The sequence below is a fragment of the Sorex fumeus genome, unplaced genomic scaffold (genome assembly GCF_029834395.1).
Source record: "Sorex fumeus unplaced genomic scaffold, SorFum_2.1 ptg000051l, whole genome shotgun sequence".
NCBI lineage: Eukaryota > Metazoa > Chordata > Mammalia > Eulipotyphla > Soricidae > Sorex > Sorex fumeus.
Window position 1 is genome coordinate 10,710,084 of NW_026606108.1, and position 21,643 is coordinate 10,731,726.

At 39.2% G+C, this 21,643-nt stretch overlaps 1 protein-coding gene across 2 annotated transcripts in view; it reads left to right on the forward strand.

Moving 5' to 3' along the window:
* DCTN4 (dynactin subunit 4) overlaps positions 1-21,643 on the forward strand; it is a 41,948-nt gene that overhangs the window by 1,484 nt on the left and 18,821 nt on the right. The window contains exons 2-8 of one of the 2 annotated variants that reach the window (XM_056124615.1): positions 1,163-1,233; positions 8,834-9,012; positions 16,188-16,231; positions 17,898-18,005; positions 19,459-19,479; positions 20,026-20,099; positions 21,287-21,399. In XM_056124615.1, coding sequence (XP_055980590.1) covers positions 1,163-1,233; positions 8,834-9,012; positions 16,188-16,231; positions 17,898-18,005; positions 19,459-19,479; positions 20,026-20,099; positions 21,287-21,399 — 610 coding nt within the window. The remainder of the gene's footprint in view (positions 1-1,162; positions 1,234-8,833; positions 9,013-16,187; positions 16,232-17,897; positions 18,006-19,458; positions 19,480-20,025; positions 20,100-21,286; positions 21,400-21,643) is intronic. The other variant, XM_056124616.1, reaches the window with a different exon arrangement.

Consider the following 21,643-nt stretch of genomic DNA (forward strand, 5'->3'; position numbering starts at 1 on the left):
TCTTTTAGCTGCTTCCCTGTTCTAACTCAACCCCCAGAACTTAGGGAACTATCTCTGTAGTCTCTTCTCACTTCTTCCTTCAGTTAGGATAAACTGAAGATGCCTGTAAGTGTGTCTGGAATTTGGGGTTGGGATCCTACGGTCTGTACCTCCCACAATGCACACCCAGTTCATTCATAGTTTTACCTTTAAAACACATAACAGATTGTGTCTATAAAGTGGAGGATATTAGGTTTGGGGGAAGGATGTGACAAGTCAGGGCTACAGCTGCCCAGAAATGGGGAGAAAGATGGAGTACAGAAAGCTGATATGGATAATGGGGACTCAGAGGGGCAAATGTAATTTGGAAAGGCAAGAAAGAATAAGTTATAATTTGGCTTTTATGATGTCAAGTGTGTTCATGTAGTTGGGGGGGCAGCAACTTCATTAATCTTCCCAAAGATGGTCCTGTTTATACAAATGATGCACAGAAAGCCCATTGATAGCATTGTATTGACATTCAAATCAATCTGCTTTTCCTTCTGCAGGTGACTAGAGTTCTGGAACTGTTACATAGGGTCTTTATACATTTAAAAGAAATACATTTAGGCCTTAAAAATAAAATGAATTTGTTACACTGTTTTTAAATTAAATACAGTAAGAGTGTCTTTTTTACTTAAGAAAAAATGTTTGGCTACAGCTGAATTTCTAAATGTTAATATCTGATGTTCTTCAGCAAGCCTCTTTAATAAGAAGAAAGCTTTTTATAGCCCTTCTAATACAGGTATGGTCAACTTACTGCTATTTGACAAAGTTATAGGAGAAAGATAATTTGATAACAGCTTTTCAGATTGGGATTGGGTTATCAATCTATATTCACTAAATTATCGTAGTTTTTTTTTGTTTATAGACAATTTTTCACACATCTAATACATAAAATCCTGGTGAAAGAGAACAGAAAAGATCAGAAAGGGAAAATGAAGGGTTTGAAAACATCTGGACTATTAAAAAAAAAAAAGAAAAAGTAATGATTGAGGAGTAAAACCCAAGCAGTCCAGATTTGCTGGTAAATCTGTGGTTTCTTGCCTGCTAAACTGTATTTTAAATTTCACTATTTGGCATAATAAACGCATGCAAAAATAAAATTTATTTCTTTTTCTCTGATTTTATTTCTTCTTTCTAGGTGGATTCCCATTATTGTCCCAGCTGTTTAGAAAATATGCCATCGGCTGAAGCCAAACTAAAGAAGAATAGGTAAGACTGGGATCCAATTTTTCTGGTTTTTTTTTTTCATAATTAGTAACATGAAATTAACTCTTTATAATAGTATCATTCTGTGCCAAAGATGAAATAGCCTTTGATTTTTTTTTTAATTTTTTTTTTTTATTAGTGAAACACCATGAGGTACAGTTATCTTTCCATTTCCTCATGTCCTCTTTTATTTCCTGAAGTAGCATTTTGTAGTTTTCTTTGTACAGGTCCTTTACTTCCTTTTTTTTTTTTTGAGGTGATTACTGTTTTTTAATATATTCATACAAATAATTAAACTGTACAGCTTAAACATCTATGCCTTAGATGTCAACTACATCTCAGTAAAGTTGAAAAAATAATGAAAAATTTTAAATATTAGCACAAAATATACTGTTACACTTACACTAAATTAAAATTTTTTCAGTTCCTTTAACAAGTCTCTCTTTTTTTTTTTTTTAATTAGTGAAACACCATGAGGTACAGTTGTAGATTTACAAATTTTTGTGCTTGGATCTCGGTCATACCACGATCAAATACCCATCCCTCCACCAGAGTCCATTTTCCACCACCAGGATAATATCCCTCCCCCCCCATCCCCCCCGCCACTGTGGCAGGGCATTCCCCCTTGTTCTCTCTCTCCTTTTGGGTGTTGTGATCAGCAAAAGAGGCATTGAGTGGTGAACATGTTCAGTCCAGTCTACTTTCAACCTGCATCTCCCCTCCTGGGAGGATCCTCTAAAAACCCTCCACTTGGTGTTGCCCTTTCTATCTGAATTGTCCTTTCCCCTAGAATACCCGGCTGGCCTCTAAGTTATGGAGTAATTCTCCTGGTGCTGATCTCAGCTATTCTTGGGTATTAATCTCATATTTTGTTACTTTATATCCCCCAGATGAATGCAATCTTTCTATGTCTATCCCTCTCTTTCTGACTCATTTCACTTAGCATGATACTTTCCATATTGTACCACTTGTATGTAAAGTTCATGACTTCATCTTTTCTAAGAGCTACATAGTACTCCATTGTGTAGATGTACCAGTTTCTTTAACCAGTCATCTGTTCTTGGGCACTCAGGTCTCTTCCAGTTTCTGGCTACTGTAAAGAGTGCTGCAATGAACAAACAAGTGCAGATGTCACTTCGGCTACACATTTTTGCCTCTCTGGGATAAATTCCCAGGAGTGGTATCGCTGGGTCAAATGGGAGCTCAATTTCTAATTTTTTGAGGAACGTCCATACTGTTTTCCAAAAGGGCTGAACCAGTGGACATTCCCACCAACAGTGAAGGAGTGTCCCTTTCTCACCACATCCGCGCCAGCATCGGTTGCTTTTGTTCTTTTGAATGTGGGCCAGTCTCTGAGGTGTGAGATGGTATCTCATTGTGGTTTTGATCTGCATCTCCCTGATGATTAATGATGTAGAGCATTTTCTCATGTGCTTTTTTGCCATTCGGATTTCTTCTTTGAGAAAGTTTCTGTTCATTTCATTGCCCCATTTTTGGATGGGGTTGGATGTTTTCTTCTTGTGGAGTTCAACCAGTATTTTGTATATCCTTGATATCAACCCCTTGTCAGATGTGTATTCGGCGAATATTCTTTCCCATTCTGTAGACTGTCTTTGTATTTTGGTCACTGTTTCTTTGGAGGTACAGAAGCTTCTTAGTTTAAGATAGTCCCATTTATCTATCTCTGTTTTCACTTGCTCGGCCAGTGGCGTGTCATCTTTGAACATACCATTAGCCTCAATGTCATGGAGGGTTTTGCCAACTTTGTCTTCAATGTATCTTATGGTTTCTGGTCTGATGTTGAGGTCTTTAATCCATTTTGATCTTACCTTTGTACATGGTGTTAGGCAGAGTTCTGAGCCCATTTTTTTGCATGTAGCCGTCCAGTGATGCCAGCACAATTTGTTAAAGAGGCTTTCCTTACTCCACTTCACATTTCTTGCACCTTTATCAAAGATTAGATGATTATATGATTGAGGGGAGATGTCAGTGTATTCAACTCTGTTCCATTGGTCTGCAGTTCTGCCTTTGTTCCAGTACCATGCTGTTTTGATTATTACCGCTTTGTAGTAAAGTTTGAAGTTAGGGAGGTTGATTCCTCCCATTTTCTTTTTCCCAAGAATTGCTTTAGCTATTCGTGGGGGTTTATTGTTCCATATAAATTTCAGGAGTGTTTGCTCCATTTCTTTGAAGAATGTCATGGGTATCCTTATAGGGATTGCATTGAATTTGTACAGTGCTTTCGGTAGTATTGCCATTTTGACAATGTTAAGTCTCCCGACCCATCAGCAGGGGATGTCTTTCCATTTCCTCATGTCCTCTTTTATTTCCTGAAGTAGCGTTTTGTAGTTTTCTTTGTACAGGTCCTTTACTTCCTTAGTTAAGCTGATTCCAAAGTACTTGATTTTCTGGGGCACAATTGTGAACGGGATTGTTTTTTTCATGTTGCTTTCTTCTCTCTCACTGTTTGCATATAGGAAAGCCATGGACTTTTGGGTATTGATTTTATAGCCTGCAACTTTACTATACGAGTCTATTGTTTCTAGGAGTTTTTTGGTGGAGGTTATTGGGTTCTCTAAGTATAGTATCATATCAGCTGCGAATAGTGAGAGCTTGATTTCTTCCTTTCCTACCTGAATGCCCTTAATAGCTTTTTCTTGCCTAATCGCTATTGCAAGTACTTCCAGTACTATATTGAACAGCAGTGGAGAGAGTGGGCATCCTTGTCTCGTCCCTGATCTTAGAGGGAAGGCTCTCAGTTTTTCCCCATTGAGGATGATGCTTGCTGTAGGCTTGTGGTAGATGGCTTTAATTATGTTGAGGAAGGTCCCCTCTATACCCATTTTGGCTAGGGTTTTCATCATAAAGGGGTGCTGGATCTTGTCAAATGCTTTCTCTGCATCTATTGATATAATCATATGCTTTTTATCTTTTCTTTTGTTGATATGATGGATTATGTTGATTGATTTCCGAATGTTGAACCATCCTTGCATCCCTGGGATGAATCCTACTTGGTCATGGTGTATGATCTTTTTGATGAGTAGTTGGATTCTATTTGCTAGTAGTTTGTTGAGGATCTTTGCATCTGTGTTCATCAGGGATATCGGTCTGTAATTCTCTCTCTTTGTGGTATCTCTGTCTGCTTTTGGTATCAGTGTGATATTTGCTTCGTAGAAACTGTTTGGAAGTGTTTTTGATATTTCAATTTCGTGGAAAAGCTTAAAGAGGATTGGGAGTAAGTCCTCTTTAAAGATTTGGAAGAATTCACTAGTGAATCCATCCGGGCCAGGGCTTTTGTGCTTGGGGAGACTTTATTACCATTTCAATTTCCTTGATGGTGATAGGTCTGTTCAGGTATTCCAGGTCTTCTTGGTTCAGCCTTGGGAGTCTGTAGGAGTCTAGGAATTTATCCATTTCCTCGAGGTTTTGATGTTCCGTGGCATACAGTTTCTCAAAGTACTCCCTGAGGATCCTTTGAATTTCTGTAGTTTCTGTTGTAATGACCCCCTTTTCATTTCTGATTCGGTTTACTAGGGTTTTCTCTCTCCCTTTCTTTGTGAGTTTTGCTAGAGGCTTATCAATCTTGTTAATTTTCTCGAAGAACCAGCTCTTGGTTTCATTGATCTTTCGGATTGTTTTTTGGGTTTCCATCTCATTAATCTGTGCTCTGAGTTTTATTATTTCCTTTCTCCTGTTCGGGTTGTGCTCCTTTTTTTGGTCCTTCTCCAAGCTCTTAAGCTATGAGGTTAGGTTACTTATGTGTGCTCGCTCCTCCTTCCTGAGGAATGCTTGTAGAGCTATAAACTTTCCTCTTAACACAGCTTTTGCTGTGTCCCATAAGTTTTGGTAACTCGTGTTCTCATTTTCATTCGTTTCTAGGAATCTTTTGATTTCCTCTTTGATTTCCTGTCTAAGCCACTTTGTTCAATAGAGCACTGTTTAATTTCCAGGTGTTTGATTTAGTTTTCTGTTTTTGTATGTGATTTACTTCTAATTTCAGTGCATTATGGTCTGAGAGGATTGTCGATACAATCTCTATCTTCTTAATTTTTGGAGGCATGTTTTGTGGCTCAGCATGTGGTCTATCTTGGAGAATGTTCCATGTACGGTTGAGAAGAATGTGTATTCAGCTTTTTGTGGATGAAGTGTCCTGTATATATCTACTAAGTCCCTTTCTTCCATTGTTTCCCCTCAGATGAAGTATGTCCTTGCTAAGCTTGAGTCTGGTTGATCTATCAAGAGGTGACAAAGCAGTGTTGAAGTCTCCCACTAGTATTGTGTTGCTATTGATGTCTTTTTCCAAATCTATGAGTAGTTGTTTTAAGTACTTTGCTGGTCTCTCATTAGGTGCATATACATTTATTATTGTAAGTTCTTCCTGTTGTACAGATCCTTTGATCAATAAGAAATGATAGCCTTTGATTTTTAAAAAAGTAAACCTTAAAAAATAAACTTGAAATTATTGTGAAATTGGTACAGAGAATTTCTCTTTATTCCCAACTCAGTCTTCCCTGTTTTTAACATCTTATATTTGTAGGGGTTTTTTTCTCATTTGTCTATGGAGACAAATAATGTATTGATGCATTATTATTAAATGAGCTTCACATTTTATTCAGATTTCTTTGGTGGTATTTTTGCCTAATAGCCTTTTTCTGTTCTGGAATATTCTCCAGAATACCTTCATCATTTTTTGTCTTGTTTTTATTTTAATAATAGCACAGTGGTAGGGCATTTGCCTTGTGCGCAACTGGCCTGGACGAGCTGGGTTCGATTCCTCCGCCCCTCTCGGAGAACCCGGCAAGCTACCGAGAGTATCTTGCCCGCACGGCAAAGCCTGGCAAGCTACCTGTAACGTATTTAATATGCCAAACACAGTAACAAGTCTCACGATGGAGACGTTACTGAGCCCAATTGAGCAAACCGATGAACAACAGGAGAACCGTGACCATGACCATGACTCCATCTTTTAGTTCCGTGTTCTCATATTCTTACATTTGATATAGTCATATTTCCTTAGATTTTTCTTGTGATATTTTCTTAGACTTTGCTTGGTTTTGCTCATCTTTACAGTTTTGAGTGTGGATCATATATTTTGGAGATTATCCCTGAGTTGTTGATACACCCCATATTTGTGTTTGTTTGGTGGAAGGATGCTCTATGGTGAATAGGAACCACGTGGTGCTGAAGATTGAATGCAGAGCTCTCACGTTGCAAAGCACGTATTTTAGCCCTTTGAGCCATCTCTGTGGCCCTCTCCAGTGTTTTTCTTGTTATCTAGAAGAGTATGTTTTAAGGAGAAAAATCATAGAGGTGGGGCTGAAAAATCATAGAGGTAAGGCATTTGCCTTGCACGCAATCAACCCGGTTTCGATTCCCAGCTTCCCATATGGTCTCCTGAGCACCGCCAGGAGTAATTCCTGAGTGCAGAGCCAGGAGTAAACCATGAGCATTGCTGGGTGTGACCTAAAAAGCAAAAAAAAAAAAAAAAAAAAAACCCACAGAGGTAACATGTATATGTTGTACTTACTTTCAATATGATTTAAGACAGTTATTGTTAGCTTTGATTATCTATTGAATGTTGATTTTGCCCGCATTGGGTTACATCTTTTCTTACCCTCTTTTTCCATACTATGCTCTTTGGAAGGAAAAAATCATCATCACAGCCCACACCTAAATATGGGGAGTTAGGTTCTCTAAGGCTAGCTACATAAATTGGAATTCTTTTGCATGAAAAGTTTTTCTCCCCTCTTTAATAAATAAAGGAATGTGAGCTTCTGAATGTTTATTTTATACTATAGCTTATAATCTAAAACTGGGTTTTTTTTGGTTTTTTTTTTTTTTTTTTTTTTTTTGCTCAGTTTGTTCCAGCTTTAGGAACTGTGAGCTCCTAGAGTAGACTTCTCTATTCCCTTACATAATTCCATCTTTGGGGGCAGGAGTGCTTTTTATTCAGTTGTTCTGAATTTACTCTTTCTTTTGGACACTACAAGATACTTCAGATTCATCCTGTATGTTTTCTCCCTCATTCCTAAAATGTTTTGAAAACTATTTTTAAAAGAACTCTGATTTTATTAAAGAATGGTATTAGTAACAAAAAATAGGTACTAGATATGTTCATTGCTCTGGGTACTCTTTGGTGTTTTTAAATGGTGTGAAAAAGTTTTTCACTACCAGTAATACCCCTGCACCTTCCCATGCATGAATGACTGTTATTTGACTTTCCCTTCCCTAAGAAATAGCTCCTGATAAGCCAGACACTTCTCTGTATGTTGTCCACATGTTAATTATATCATCTAACCCTCAAGCTTGCCTATGAAAATACTTTTATTGCCCTAGTTTGAGATACCATCCAGAGGCAAAATAGCAAAAATAATTAGTGTTGTGTAATAGAACTTCAGAGCATGTCCAGAAGTGTAGGAGATAAAATCTTGATAATATAAAGTGGGAGGAAAGTTAAAACCAATCTAGCACAGGTACTGTACTGGGAAATTAAAGGGGAAATGTTGGAAATTAAAATGAGATGTTGAAAATTGAAGAGGAAATGTTGGCTGGGTTTTCCTGATACTAGGAAAAGTAGTTGCTAAGGAGAGAAATGATCCAGCACAATTGGTGGAGGGTGGGGAAAAATGTTAGGCCACACTCAGCAGTACTCAGGGCTTACTCCAGGCTTTGTGCTCAGGAATCACTCCTGGTGGTCCTCTGGGGACCATTTGTGGTGCCAGCATAGAACCAAGGTCTGCCGTGAGTAAGGCTAGTGCCTTAACCCCTGTTCTCTCCCTCTGACCCCTCCATTCTAAACTGTACAGTTTGGTATAGTGTCTAACTCTCTGGCCCAACAAGCAAACTATTTTCTCTACTCAGTTCTGTGAACTAAGTTCACAGCTTATCATATCATTTCTCTTTCTCAGTTTTTTATTGTGCATTTGACCTGTCCTCTCTAGAAAGAAGTTGTAACCTTTCTTTTCTTCAAATATCTGTGTGGTCTGTACAAGCATAAAAAGAATCTGCAATAGACATTTTGTTTGTTATGTTTAGGGCCACCACCAGTGTTATTCAGGACTTGCTTCTGTTTCTGTGCTCAGGTATCACTCCTAGAGTTTCTCTGAGCACCGTACACAGTGCCTAGGATCAAAGCAGGACTGGCTGCATGTAAAGCCTTACCCCTGTACTGTTTCAGGCCCCAGTTCTACAGACTGTAAACACCGATTCCTTCTTTAGAAGATTGGTTCGGGCTCTAATTCTTAAAAGATTTCAGTGATGGTTACATTTTAAAAAATAATGAGGACTGGAGAGAGAGCTCAGCAGGGCCTATCTTCTGAGCACTGCCAGGAGCAACACTCGAGCACAGATCCAGGAGTAGCTCCCTCGCACTGCTGAGTATAGTTCAAAAATTAAAATTAAAACTATAAAAAATGAGTATGATACTTAAGAAGTTGTAAAGCAGAGCTTTTTAAAATGCCTCAGAAATATTTTTATATCTTTTTTGCTTGAGAGACGCTTGACTCTTCTAATTCTCCCTTGATTGCCTAGTACCTAAAACAGTGGCACATGGCAGGTGCTTAATTATTGTTGAATGAGTGAATGGTTGGTTGTTGTGTCGTAGGTGCGCCAACTGCTTTGACTGCCCCGGCTGCATGCACACGCTCTCCACCCGGGCAACAAGTATTTCCACACAGCTTCCAGATGACCCAGCGAAGACCACCATGAAGAAAGCCTATTACCTGGCCTGTGGGTTTTGTCGCTGGACATCTCGAGATGTGGGCATGGCAGACAAGTCTGTGGGTAAGTAGGACTTTAACGTAAGACTGATTTGGGCAGTGATGTAATTACACCACAGATTATTAGTTTTATTACCCATATGGTCCCCCAAGCACTACCAGGATCAGTTCCTGATTGCAGAGCCAGGAATAACCCCTGAGCATTGCCAGGTGTGACCCCCCCCACCCCCGGCGAAATTTTTTTTTTCAGTGTTTTTAATTGATACATGAGAAAGCCTAAAACAAAGCATTCATTTTTAAATATATATACATATGTACATATATATCTATATGTATAGATATATAATTCCTGAGAGATAGTACAGTGTCCTTGCACACAGCTTACCTGAATTTAATCTCCAGCACCACAGATGGTCCCCCAGGATCTGCCAGGAGTGATCCAAGAGCACAGCCCGGGGTAAACCCTGAGCACAGCCACGTATGGACCAAACGTCAAATAAAAGAGTTTGTTTCCCTTCCCTTTTTTGTTATTGTCATTGCAGTGACTGGCAGTGGCACATTAGGTGTTTGCGCACTTGGTTGCAGAGTGTTAGAAATTGTGCTTTGTCATGGTGCTGAGGATTCAAATGTCAGTGCTGCTGGGACCATGCTCCATCTACAGGGAGCAGTGCCAGGGATCACAGTTAACAACCTCACATTTTTCAAGGCAGCCACTGTGTCACTGAGCTAATCTTTGACTCCCTGTTTCTTTGACATAGCTAAAATGAAGAATTTGCTAAATTCTTTAGATTTCTTCTTTGGGTTTCTTTGGCGGGGGGGGGGGGTGGGGGGAGGCATGAATTTTGCTGATTATTGAATACAGGACAGGGTCTCATATATGAGGTACTTGTTCTGCCACTAAACTACGTAGAGATTTCTTTCTCCATATTCTTAAAGCAATTTGGAAGTAAATTTGAGTGAATTTTCCTTAGATTCAACTTGATCTTAAATTTTCAGTCCTGGTCTGGAGAGAGAGCCCACTGGGGAACATGCTTGCCCTGCATGCGCCTGATCCAGGTTCAATACCTGGCATCCCCTATCATCCCTCAGCACCACCAAGAGTAGTTCCTGAGTGCACAGCCAGGAGTGACCCCTGAGCATTGCTGGGTATGACCCAAAAACTTAAAAAAAAATTGATTTTTCTTGATTTTGTTAAGTTTGCCCATTGATTTAAAATATGTGAACCTTTTGAGTTGTTTTTTTTTTAATTTTTTACATTGAGTTGTTACTGTTGTTACTGTGTCTGGCATATCGATTACATTGAGTTGATAAAATACTCTTCAAAAACGAAGTTAGGGTGGGAAGTTCAAGACTCTTGTAAATGTGTATGCTTTGAATTTGGGAGGCCTGGGTTTGATTCCTAGCATTGCATAATCTAAACCCTGCAGGAACAATCTCCAAGCATTGAGCTAAGGGTGGCCTCTGAGCACTGCTGGGTCTTGCCAAAAAGAAAAAGAAAGCAAAACACACGAAAAAGTAGGCCTAGAGCTTGTAATACAGCACAACAGGCTGGAGTGCATGCTTTACCTACAGAATGCTATGATGCTATCCTTAGCACTGAGCACCAAGATGAGAGTAGTCCCTTAGCACTGCTGGTGGTTTAAGTGGTAGAGGTGGCCTTGCGTGTATGAAGCCCTGAATTTGATCCCTTGCTATCGTACAGACTCCTGGTTGTGTTCCAGACAATTTTAAGTTAACAAAACAAATCTTAGTTCCTTAAAAATTCTCTGTGTAATGCCTGTGGGGCTGAGGGCAAGTAAGGTAGAGAAGAGACCGGTATAACAATAATAGCTGGGAATAATCGTGCTAAAGAAGAACTGAGTGTTAAAAGTAGGTAAAGGGATATTCTTGATAACCTTTCAGTATCAATATTGCAAACTACATGTGCAAAAGGAGGGGGGGGAGAGAGAGAGTGGTGGGGGGAGAGCGAGCGAGCGAGTAGGCAGGGATTGGGGGTGATGTTGGAAGTGAACCTGGGGACACTGACACTGGTATTAGGAAATGTACACTGGTAGAGGGATGGGTGTTGGAATACTATATGACCTAAATCCAAACATGAGCAGCTTTGTAAGGTCTGTCTCGCAGTGATTGAATAAAAAAACGTTCTTTGTGCATAAAATTTCTTAAATTTAAAGTGAATTCATCTCCACCATCCTATATGGTTCCATGAGAACCACCAGAAGTGATTCCTGAGCAAAGAGCCGGGAGTAACCTCTGAGCATCCCCAAGTGTGGCCCCCAAGCAAAACCTAACGAAACAAAAAGTGTGTATTAGAACCAGTATATTTGTCTTTATTGATTTACTTTTGTTTGGGCCACATCCAGTGGTGCTCTGTTTCTACTGCCAGTTCAGTAGTCTGGGGTCACTCTTAAAGATGTGCAGGAGAACATGCAATTTCAGAATTTGAACTCGGGGCCTCACACATGCAACACACCTGGCTATATATAAAGCCCTAGCTAGTAGATAAGTTGTTTGCGTTTGTCTAAGAATTTAAGTTAAACATAAATTAAACCTGGAAAAGGCTCAGGAACTTAAATCACTTGACTGGCAAGCACAGGCCCTTAGTGTTGAGTTGCCCACAAACACTGGTAGGCATCCACTAAGAGACAAGCAGGCAGACCTGAGATTATACCAATGCTTCCCCAGTACTATGACAAGACTGATCAAAGTTTGGAATCCTGGTGAGGAGAACTTTAAAAATTAAAACTGGGGACCCAGCGAGATGGTACAACAAACAGGTAAGGGTTGTCTTGTTGCAGCCAAGGTGGGCTCAATCTCCAGAATCCCACATGTCCTCTAAACCCACCAGGAGTGATCCCTGAGTGCAGAGCCAGAAGTAAGCCCTGAGCACTGCCACCTATGGGTCAAAAACAAACCAAAAAAAAAAAAAGTAAGATGATCCCAAAGCAGCATTTATATACAATGTATACATTGTCTGCATTGTATACAATGTATGTATACAATGCATGCATTGTATATAATATAGCCATTGTATACATTGTATCCAATGCATACATTGTATACAACTCATGCATTATATTCATTAATATTTGTCTTAATGAGTTAAAGTGTATTTTTTCTTTTTTTTTCTTTCTTTTTTTTTTTTAATTTGGCTGGGGAGGTGGGGGGACACACACTACAACACTGTGTGGCTTGGTACTCCAGGTCACTTCTTAAGGGAGCCATGTTGTTCAGAGATTGCATGTACGTGCAAGACATATGCTCTAGTCCTTTGAATTATCTTCCCCAACCCTTATGTTTAGTCTCTTTTTATCAAATAGAGCAAAGTCCAGAAATCCGAGTAGGATTGCTCAGTTTATTACTCTTAATGTTTTATGGGTTTTTGTGAATTAAAGTCATTAGGCTTAAAGATTTTATACTTAAGAACTTAAAACCTTAGAGCATTAGAAGCCTGTTTCCTCTGGGGTATCTTGACAGAGATAGTGAGAGTGCTTATTTTTTTTCCTTCCATGATGATGTTGGTTTGAGAAGCAGTAAACTCACTGTAGTTGATTTATAAGTAAGCAGCAGTGCCATAGTTTGCAGAGGGAAGCCTATAATGATCACATTTCCCAAATTGCTTTTTTAGACTAAATTATTACCAGTTCTAAAAAGAAATGGGTAAAATACTGATTATATTTTAACAGACTCAGAATTATGTTTCATATATTTGTTTCATGGCTACCTTAATTTACCTTAAACAAGAGATTTTATTTTGGGGATTTGGGCTCACACCCAGAGATGCTCAGGGCTTACTCCTGGGTCTGCACTCAGGGATTACTCTTAGCTCAGGAGACCATATGCAGTGTTGGGGAACAAACGTAGGTCTTTCTTGTGCAAGGCAAGTACCCTGTCCCCTGTACTTTCTCCTCTGCCCAGGAGCTCTTTGGGGAAGAAATAAGAAATTGTTGAGGTTTTTTATTTTTGAGGAGGTAAGAAGGGATGTGATAGTGTTCAGGGAGGGAGTACATGGACCAGTTCACAGTGCTTGGGGACCATGCAGTGCCAGTTCTCCTTTGCTGAGCCTTTTCAACCATCTCTCAGGTCCCAAAACTTTGTTCCTAATTATGTCAGTTATACATCATATACTTATCACTAAGCCTAAGAAATGACACAACCAGGCACTGAGCACTGGTGGAAATGATCCCCAAACATTGGGGGGCAGGGGGCGGGTTTGTTGTCAAAAATGAACAGTGAAAAAAAACAAGAGGTACCTGAGAGAGAGTATAGGGATTAAGGGACACACCTTGTATGTGGCCAACCCCAGTTTTATCCATGGTATCATGTGGTCTCCCGACTTTTACCAGTTGTAGTCCTGGAGTCCCTCAAGAACCACCACATCAACTGACCTCCAAGTTTGCTGAGGATCACCAGGAGTGGCCTCCTTCCGTTGCCTGAACCCCCAGTGAAACAACCAGAACAGTTTTTGAGTCCCTTATTTTTTTTTAATTTTACGTATTTTATTGTTTACTTTTCCCAGACTGATAAATGTGAAGTGGATTTCACTATAGTTTTTGCCAATTTTTTTCTTTTTGATTAGTTTTGAGGTATAACTTATAATAATTATACTCACAGATTTTAAATCTAGATAGAATACTGTGATTTTTTTTAATTCATATTCTCTTTTTTTTTAAGTCACTGAATTACAAAATTACAGTGTTATTATTCATGATTGGTTTACGGGTGTACAGTGTTCCAACATGAATCCTTCACCAGTGTCCCAAGAATGCTGTAAATTCTTAAGAAGCACCACCACAATCATATATGACATATTTATCACCCCCAAAAGTTTGCTCATGTCCTTTTGTACTCGCTTCCTTTCCCTGAACCCTAATGACCACTGATATGCTTTCTTTGACTGTAATTTTACTTTTTAGAAGTTTATATGATCAGTCTAAACAGTGTATTTTACATTGTGTCTGTCTTCTTTTACTTAGCATAATGCCCTTCAGTTCTTATTTTTGCATTGTTGAGTAGCATTCTGTTGTGTGGATATACTATGATTTGTTTATTCATTCCCTGAGGATTTAAATTTGGGCTTTTCCCACTTTTGGCTCATAGAAATAAGGCTGCTAGGAACACCAGGTCTTGGTGGGAAATTTGGTTTTAGGTTTCTTGAGTAAATTCCTAGGAGTGAAATTACCCGGTGCATATTTAACTTGACTATAAATTGCCAAACTGTTTTTCAAAATTACTGTTCCAGATCTAATTGTAGCTTAAATTCTAATTCCTCAGCAATCCTGAATATTGTCGGTCTTGCTCATTTTATCCATTCTAACATAATTTAGTCTTAAAGTACTTAATTAGTTTTTTTAATCTCTTTTGTTTAAGGGTTTGTACAAATTCTTTGCTCTTTATATTTTCAAATATAATTTTTTTTAATTTAGGTACCATGATTTATAAAGCTGTTCTTAATAGAGTTTCAGGCATATAATGTTTCAACAGCCAGTGTCAACTTACCAGAATCCCCAGGTTCCCTACCACCCTCCAGCCTGTCTTCTCAACAGCATGTTTTTAAGTTTGGTTATTATAATTTACGTCTCATGCTTATACTGTTGTTGACTCTGTGGTTTAAAAATATACCTCCCTCTACACCACCAATGTGCCCCGTGCCCCTGACTCCTGCCACCTCCCATCTACCTCTTGCTTCTCCCCCCCCCCCAGCACCCCCCGCTTAATTTCTTTCCTTCTCTGTCCTTCTCAGTTTTATAATCTAGGGCCAGGGTAATGTAGCAATCTCTTGTTGATACTTTGCATTTCTTTGTCCTTTTATTCCATGTGTCGTATTGGAAAGTGAGATTACCCAGTTTCTATCCTCCTGATTTCTGACTGACTTAACATGATATCCTCCAGTTCCATCCAAGGTGCAGCAAATTGCATGATTTTATTGTTCCTTGCAGCCGAATAATGTTCCATTGTATACCTCTTCATTATCTATTCATCTGTCATTGGACACCTGGGTTGATTCCATATCCTAGCTATTATTTTAAGTGCTGCAATGAATAATAGCAGGATGTTTCCTTTAGAATGAATGTTTTTGTGTCTTGGGGGGGTGGGGTTAGATACTAAGATGGAATTGCTGAGTCATATGGCAGCTCTATTCTTAGTTTTCTGAAAAATCTTCTGTTTTCCAGAGGTGTACAGACAACACATCTCACAAAAGTGATGGGTTCCTTTTTCAGTACAACCCCAATGACACAGATTATTCCCAGTTGTTTTGATCTGTGCCATTCTCACTGGTGTGAAATGATACCTCATTGTCATCTTATTTTGGATTTCCCTGAAAACAGGTGATAATGAGCATTTTTTTTCCGTGTAATAATGGCTGTTAGTTTGTCTTCAGGGAAGTTTCTGTTCCTGTCCTCTCCCCGTGTTTTAATAGAGTTTTGGGTTTTTGTTGTTGATTTTTTTTTCCTTTTTTATAATTTTATTTATTGAATCACCATGAGAGCAGCTAAAAAGCTTTCGGGTTTAAGTCTCGGTCATACAGTGAAACACCTGTTCCTTCACCAGTGGCCATTTTCTACCACCAAAACCCCCAGTAAAGCCCCCGTCCCACACCTTCCCCCTACCTGTGGGGCAGATGATTTCCATGTTACTCTCTCTCTCTCTACTTTGACTACATTCAATATTTCAACACCAGACCCACCATTATTATTTGGGATTTTACCGGGCTGGAACGATAGCACAGCGGTAGGGCGTTCGCCTTACAAGTGGCCAACATGGCCGACCCGAGTTCGATTCCTCCACCCCTCTCGGAGAGCCCGGCAAGCTACCGAGAGTATTCGATATGCCAGACACAGTAACAACAAAGTCTCCAATGGAGACGTTACTGGGCCCGCTCGAGCAAATCGACGATCAACGGGAGGGCCTTTACCTTTACCTTACTATAATGGAAGCTTTATGAGCATTCTTGTCTAATTTCTAGGACCCTCAGATTTATGGTTTTATGTTTATATTTCATTTTAATATAATGTACAGATTACCTGTATTTATAAAAATAAAATTGTCAGGGCCAGAGCACGGTGCTTGCCTTACATGCAGCTAACCTCAGTTCCATCCCCAGCACAACATATGATCCCTCAGCACAACAGGTCCCACCAGGAGTGATCCCTGAGCACTGCTGAATATGACCCAAAAGCAATTTTTCAGTGAAATTTTCAAATTATTAATGTCCTGTTTAATGTCTTTATTTTGCAGCTAGTGGAGGTTGGCAAGAACCTGAAAATCCTCACACACAGCGAGTAAGTAGAGTCGCCAGGGAAGACGAAAAGAGAAAAGATACCGCAAAAGACTCAAGGTCCTCTTATTCTATGTGTAGATGTAGTCTGTGTTTAGAAAGTCATGATCTTCAGACCAGAGAAGTAATGCAGGGTACTTGCCTTGCATGTCACTGACCCTGATTTGACCCCAGATTGCCAGGCACAACCAGGAATTATCCCTGAGTACAAAGCCTAGAGTAAGCCCTGAATACTGACAGATATATCCTCGAAAGGGGACAGTGGGGGTGGAGGTATGCTTTTCGTTCTAAGACTTACACCAGTGACAATTTTTCCCAGTCTGAAACCTAAATATAGTTTTAGTTCTATACTCAGGTTGTGATAATTTAAAAAAAAAAAAGAGAGAAAATTAGGGGCTGGAGCGATAGCATAGCGGGTAGGGTATTTGCATTGCACGCATCCGACCCAGGTTCAATTTCCAACATCCCATATGGTCCCCTGAGCACCGCCAAGAGTAATTTCTGAGTGCATGAGCCAGGAATAACCCCTGTGCATTGCCAGGTGTGACCCAAAAAGAAAAAAAAAATTAAAAACTAATTTTCCCCATATTTGAAAAATAAAGACCTTTTGTTTTTTATGCATGTTACAGTTATATATGCATACTCAATAGTTTGATACAAGCAAAATATGTTATACCTGGCTCTAAACATGTTTTAAAAAAATATGTAATGGGCTGGGCCTTGCACACTGCCAAACCAGTTTCAATCCCTGGCACCCCACATGGTCCCCTGAGTGTAGAGGCAGGAGCAGCCCCTGAGCATCACCAGGCGTGGCCCAAAAACAAACCAAAAAAAATTTTTTTTTTACCTGATAATACTTGGTACTGTGCTGGCCAGAAAGTTGAGTTTGGGCATGAGATGAAAGAGAAGTTTTACTTTCATTCGTGTATTTTACAAAACATTTATAATTGTTGCTGCTTTTATGAATTTTTTTGGGGGGGCGGGGGCTTTTGGGTCACACCCAGCGATGCACAGGAGTTACTCCTGGTTCATGCACTCAGAAATCACTGCTGGCAGTGCTCGGGGGACTATATGGGGTGCTGGGGATCGAACCTGGATCGGCAGCGTACAAGGCAAATGCCCTACCCGCTGTGCTATTGCTCCAGCCCCACTTTTATGAATTTTTTAATATAAAAAAAAAAGAGTAGTAAAGAAAACAGTTTAAAAGTCCCATTTTTAGATGATCCTATTACTGCGAATTTAAAAAGAAGAGCAGCTGTGAGGAAATAATCAGTGAAGGGAACCAGACCAGTACAGTGGGTAGAGTGTTTGCCTTGCATGTGGCCCTCTCAGCCATATGGTTCCCTGGGCACCTCAAGGCGTAATTCCTGAGTTCAGAGCTAGGAGTAATCACCGGATGTGACCCAAAAAGCGAAAGCGGGAGGGGTGGTGGTGTGTGGAGTAGAAGATCAGTAAGAGCATGAAATTTCCAAACCTGTTGATTACCAGACCTATTTTGGTGTGTTTTAATTGTGAGAGTAGATCATATAATGAAAGAAATTCTCGTTGAAAAAAAGGGCAGACTTGTGCTGCTTATTAATTTGTCTTCACCATTTATTCAATTCAATAACTAATTTCATGTTTTCTGTTAAAGTTTTTGGTGAAAATTCTTTGTCTCTTATATCTTACAGATGAACAAACTAATTGAATATTACCAGCAACTTGCTCAGAAAGAAAAGGTTGAACGGGATCGTAAGAAACTGGCACGTCGTAGAAACTATATGCCTCTGGCTTTTTCGGTGAGGACTTGATGCAAAAGGTTCATTGACTGAAATCTGTGGGGCAAAAGAACAGTGAATCAGTTCATATTTCTTTGTCCTGAATGATGCGTAGCAGAAGAGTTCTTGTATATTATAGATAGTAAGTTCAGCAGTTATGCTCTTGCTGTATCATTATTTTTATTTGGATACTTTGAGGGGTTTTATTTAGTTTTCTGTGTGTGTTTGTTTAATGGGGGAACTTCCAGCAATGTTTCGCCCAGGGTGCAGGCTGGATAGTCTTGGTGCTTGGACCCAGTGGTGCTTGGGATCCACCAGAGCTGCATTTGAGGTGCGTATGGGGCCATGCACTCAAACCCGGCTTAGAGTCTCACACATGCAAGGTGTGTGCTCTCACTGAGCTATCTCCCTTACTCCATTGAAGTTTGAGTTTCAAGGGCATTTTTACGTCACTCCCCTTTCTCATCACATTATTGCTTTCAAGAGGCTTCTATTTAATGTTGTGGGCATCGTATTACTTTTACAACTTCTAGATAGTACAAAATGTCCAGCGAAGGTAAGGCATGTGGTAGATTCTATTCATATACTTGTCACCACCTTGTACAACCTGGTGGTAGTAGTTTCCCAGCTCAAGATAACATAATTTTTTGCAGCTTCCCACAGTTCTTCAGTTTTGTAAAACACAAACTTTCAGTGTATTTGTGGAACTAACAGGGGAAGAACACAAAAGAGAGGTTAAAGATAAAACACAGCGAATTGGGATTTTCCTCCAGTGGTGCTGAAGTGAGTCTAACTCATTTAACTTAAGCTCTCTGCAGGAGAAGAAAGGACAACACAGTGATAAGCCTAAAAAGCTTGGAACTATAATCCAACAGTCTACCAGTCAGAAACAACAACAAAATTGAAGCTTTTGTTATTGTCCCCCAAATTTTGTTTGCTGTTGCAAAACTGTATTTTGTATGTGTGCGTGTGTGTGTATTTGTTTGGAGACAGACAGGATACGTCACATTTATTGGTTAACAATGATGTTTGTCAAACACTGTGCTAGGCACTTTATACTAACCATTTTATTTATTGAAAATAATCCTATTAATGTAAATAACCCCATTTTACATTTAAGGAAATGAGACATTCTAAGATTAGTTTGTTACACTGTTTCCACACGACAACTATTTAAGTCATTGAAACTGAATGATTGCTAAGGTCCATATAAAAATGTCTAATTTAGAATTTAATGAAACACTAAAGTTTGCGGTTTGACTAAGACTTTAATGAAGTCTTTAATATTTCTCACTTATATGGCATATTAGTATAATCTGTATATGTGGTAATATATTTAGAAGAAGAATTAGAATTAAATGCATTATTCTTTCGACTTTCTCATACAACCTGCTTGCTGTTTTAGTTTGCTTCTACTTTATATGGCATTTTTTTTTGTCTCTGTTGCAACCCGCTGCTATTTGGGGGCCTACAGCAACACACTATTCATGTAGTGGTAAGTTCCCTTTTATGATTTTTGCTAACTCTGAAGAAGGCAACAGATAATCACCAAGGTTACAAGAAAACATTTTCTTTAAATCATGTATCTTAGACATTTCCACATCCTGGACTAAGCTGTAACTTATTTTTAGATATTTTTAGATTAATAGTAAAAACATCACATTTAGCTCTCAGTTGTGTTAGTGTGGTTTAAGTCTGTGCCTGTTGCTTTCATTAGCTTTAATATTACAACCATACATACTCACATTGAAAGAAATGTTTAAGTTAGCTTATTTTTCTTTGCTTATTTCCCCGTGCTTCTCATGCTGTCCCACCCATAAGTCTTTCTTTTGATAAATCAACGTGTGTATGTGGGATTTGTTTTGAGGGGGTAGATTGGGGCCACTTCTGGCTGTGTGTTCCCAGCAATGCTCGGGGGACCGTTCAGTTCCAGAGATCCAGTGAAGATCAGCCACGTGCAAGGCAAGCTTCTTAACCTCTGGACTTTCTCTTTGGACCCTAAATGTGGAACTTCTAATAGGAATTTCTGAATTCTGTGCAGGACAAATACGGTCTTGGAACCAGGCTTCAGCGACCAAGAGCTGGTGCAACCATCAGTACCCTTGCTGGACTTTCGTAAGTTTGTGTATTAAAAGACTTTGAAGACAAAAGCTGTTATCAGAGTAAATAGTAAAGCGAAAATAAGCTACTGCTCAGTATGATCAAATTAGTGGTTACCAGAAGGAACGGAGAAGTCACAGATCAAAAGGGACATTTCTGTGTTGAAGAGTAGAATTGGCTACAATTGATAGGCTTGTGTATAAATACTGATTTATAGCGATACACAACCTCAAATTTAATATGTTAAATTAATCAAAAAAATTACGGGCCACAGCTGTAGTACAGCAGGAATGGCACTTGCCTTATATGACACAAACCCGGGTTTGATCCCTGGCACCACATAGAGTCCCCTTAACCCCGCCAGGAGTGATCCCTCAGAACTGAACCAGGAACACTAAAAAAAAATTTCTTTTTTGTTAAACTTAATTTTTGATTTGCATTTGTTTACTTTTTAAAACACTAAACATATTCCTTAAGCATTACTTATTCTTTTATGGTGCCAAGGATCAAACCCAAGTCTCATATATGCTTAGTATGAATTTTACCAGTTTAGTCACATATCTCCAAAAATTTTTTAATTTTGTTTGTGAAATCACTTGGCAGTGTTCCAGAGTTATTCTGGGCTCTGTGTTCAGACATGACCCCTGGGAATATTTGGGGTTGTATCATAGGCAACTCCCCGTGGCATATTCGATATGCCAAAAACAGTAACAACAAGTCTCACAATGGAGACGTTACTGGTGCCCGCTCAAGCAAATCAATGAACAACAGGAGGACAATGCTACAGTGCTATCATAGATGATGCCAGGGGTCAAACTGGGGTCACCTACATGCAAGGCAAGCACCTTAACTTCCCGTACTATATTTCCTGCACTCAAAACCAAAATTTTGTCAAAATAAAGGCTAAAAATGGTTATGTGGTAAAATGTTAACAGTGAACATAGATGAAAAGTGAAAAATAAAAATACACAGATATACACACTGTTTAAGGAACAACCCTTCAAAATTGTCAGTGGGGAAGAAGATTATCATATCGCTCTTAGAGAAAGTCTAAACAGAAAGTATAATTTTTACATAGGGAAATTTAGTACATGTGAAGAGAATTATCAGTTCCTTGCTATGGAAGAACACTTCAGTTATTAGATCATAGATTTGAAGGTTGTTAGGTAAACCCCTGAGGAATTACTGTTTTTATTTTTCAGCCTTAAGGAGGGAGAGGACCAGAAAGAGATAAAGATTGAACCAGCTCAGGCTGTAGATGAAGTGGAACCTCTACCTGAAGACTATTACACAAGACCAGTAAATTTAACAGAGGGTAATTTTATTCCTTATGCTACTTTTTTTCTGTTTACATCAGTTATGCTTATTTTACATTGGTCGAACCTTTTTATTTTGAAACTTGTTTTCTTACTTTTTTAATTTTCCTTTGACTTTGGGGACACACACAGCAGTGCTTAGGGCTTGCTGCTCCTGGCGCTGTGCTCAGAGATCACTGCTGGCAGTGCTGCGATAAAACTCAGATCTGCTACACGCAAGGCAAACACCTTAACCCTCATTCT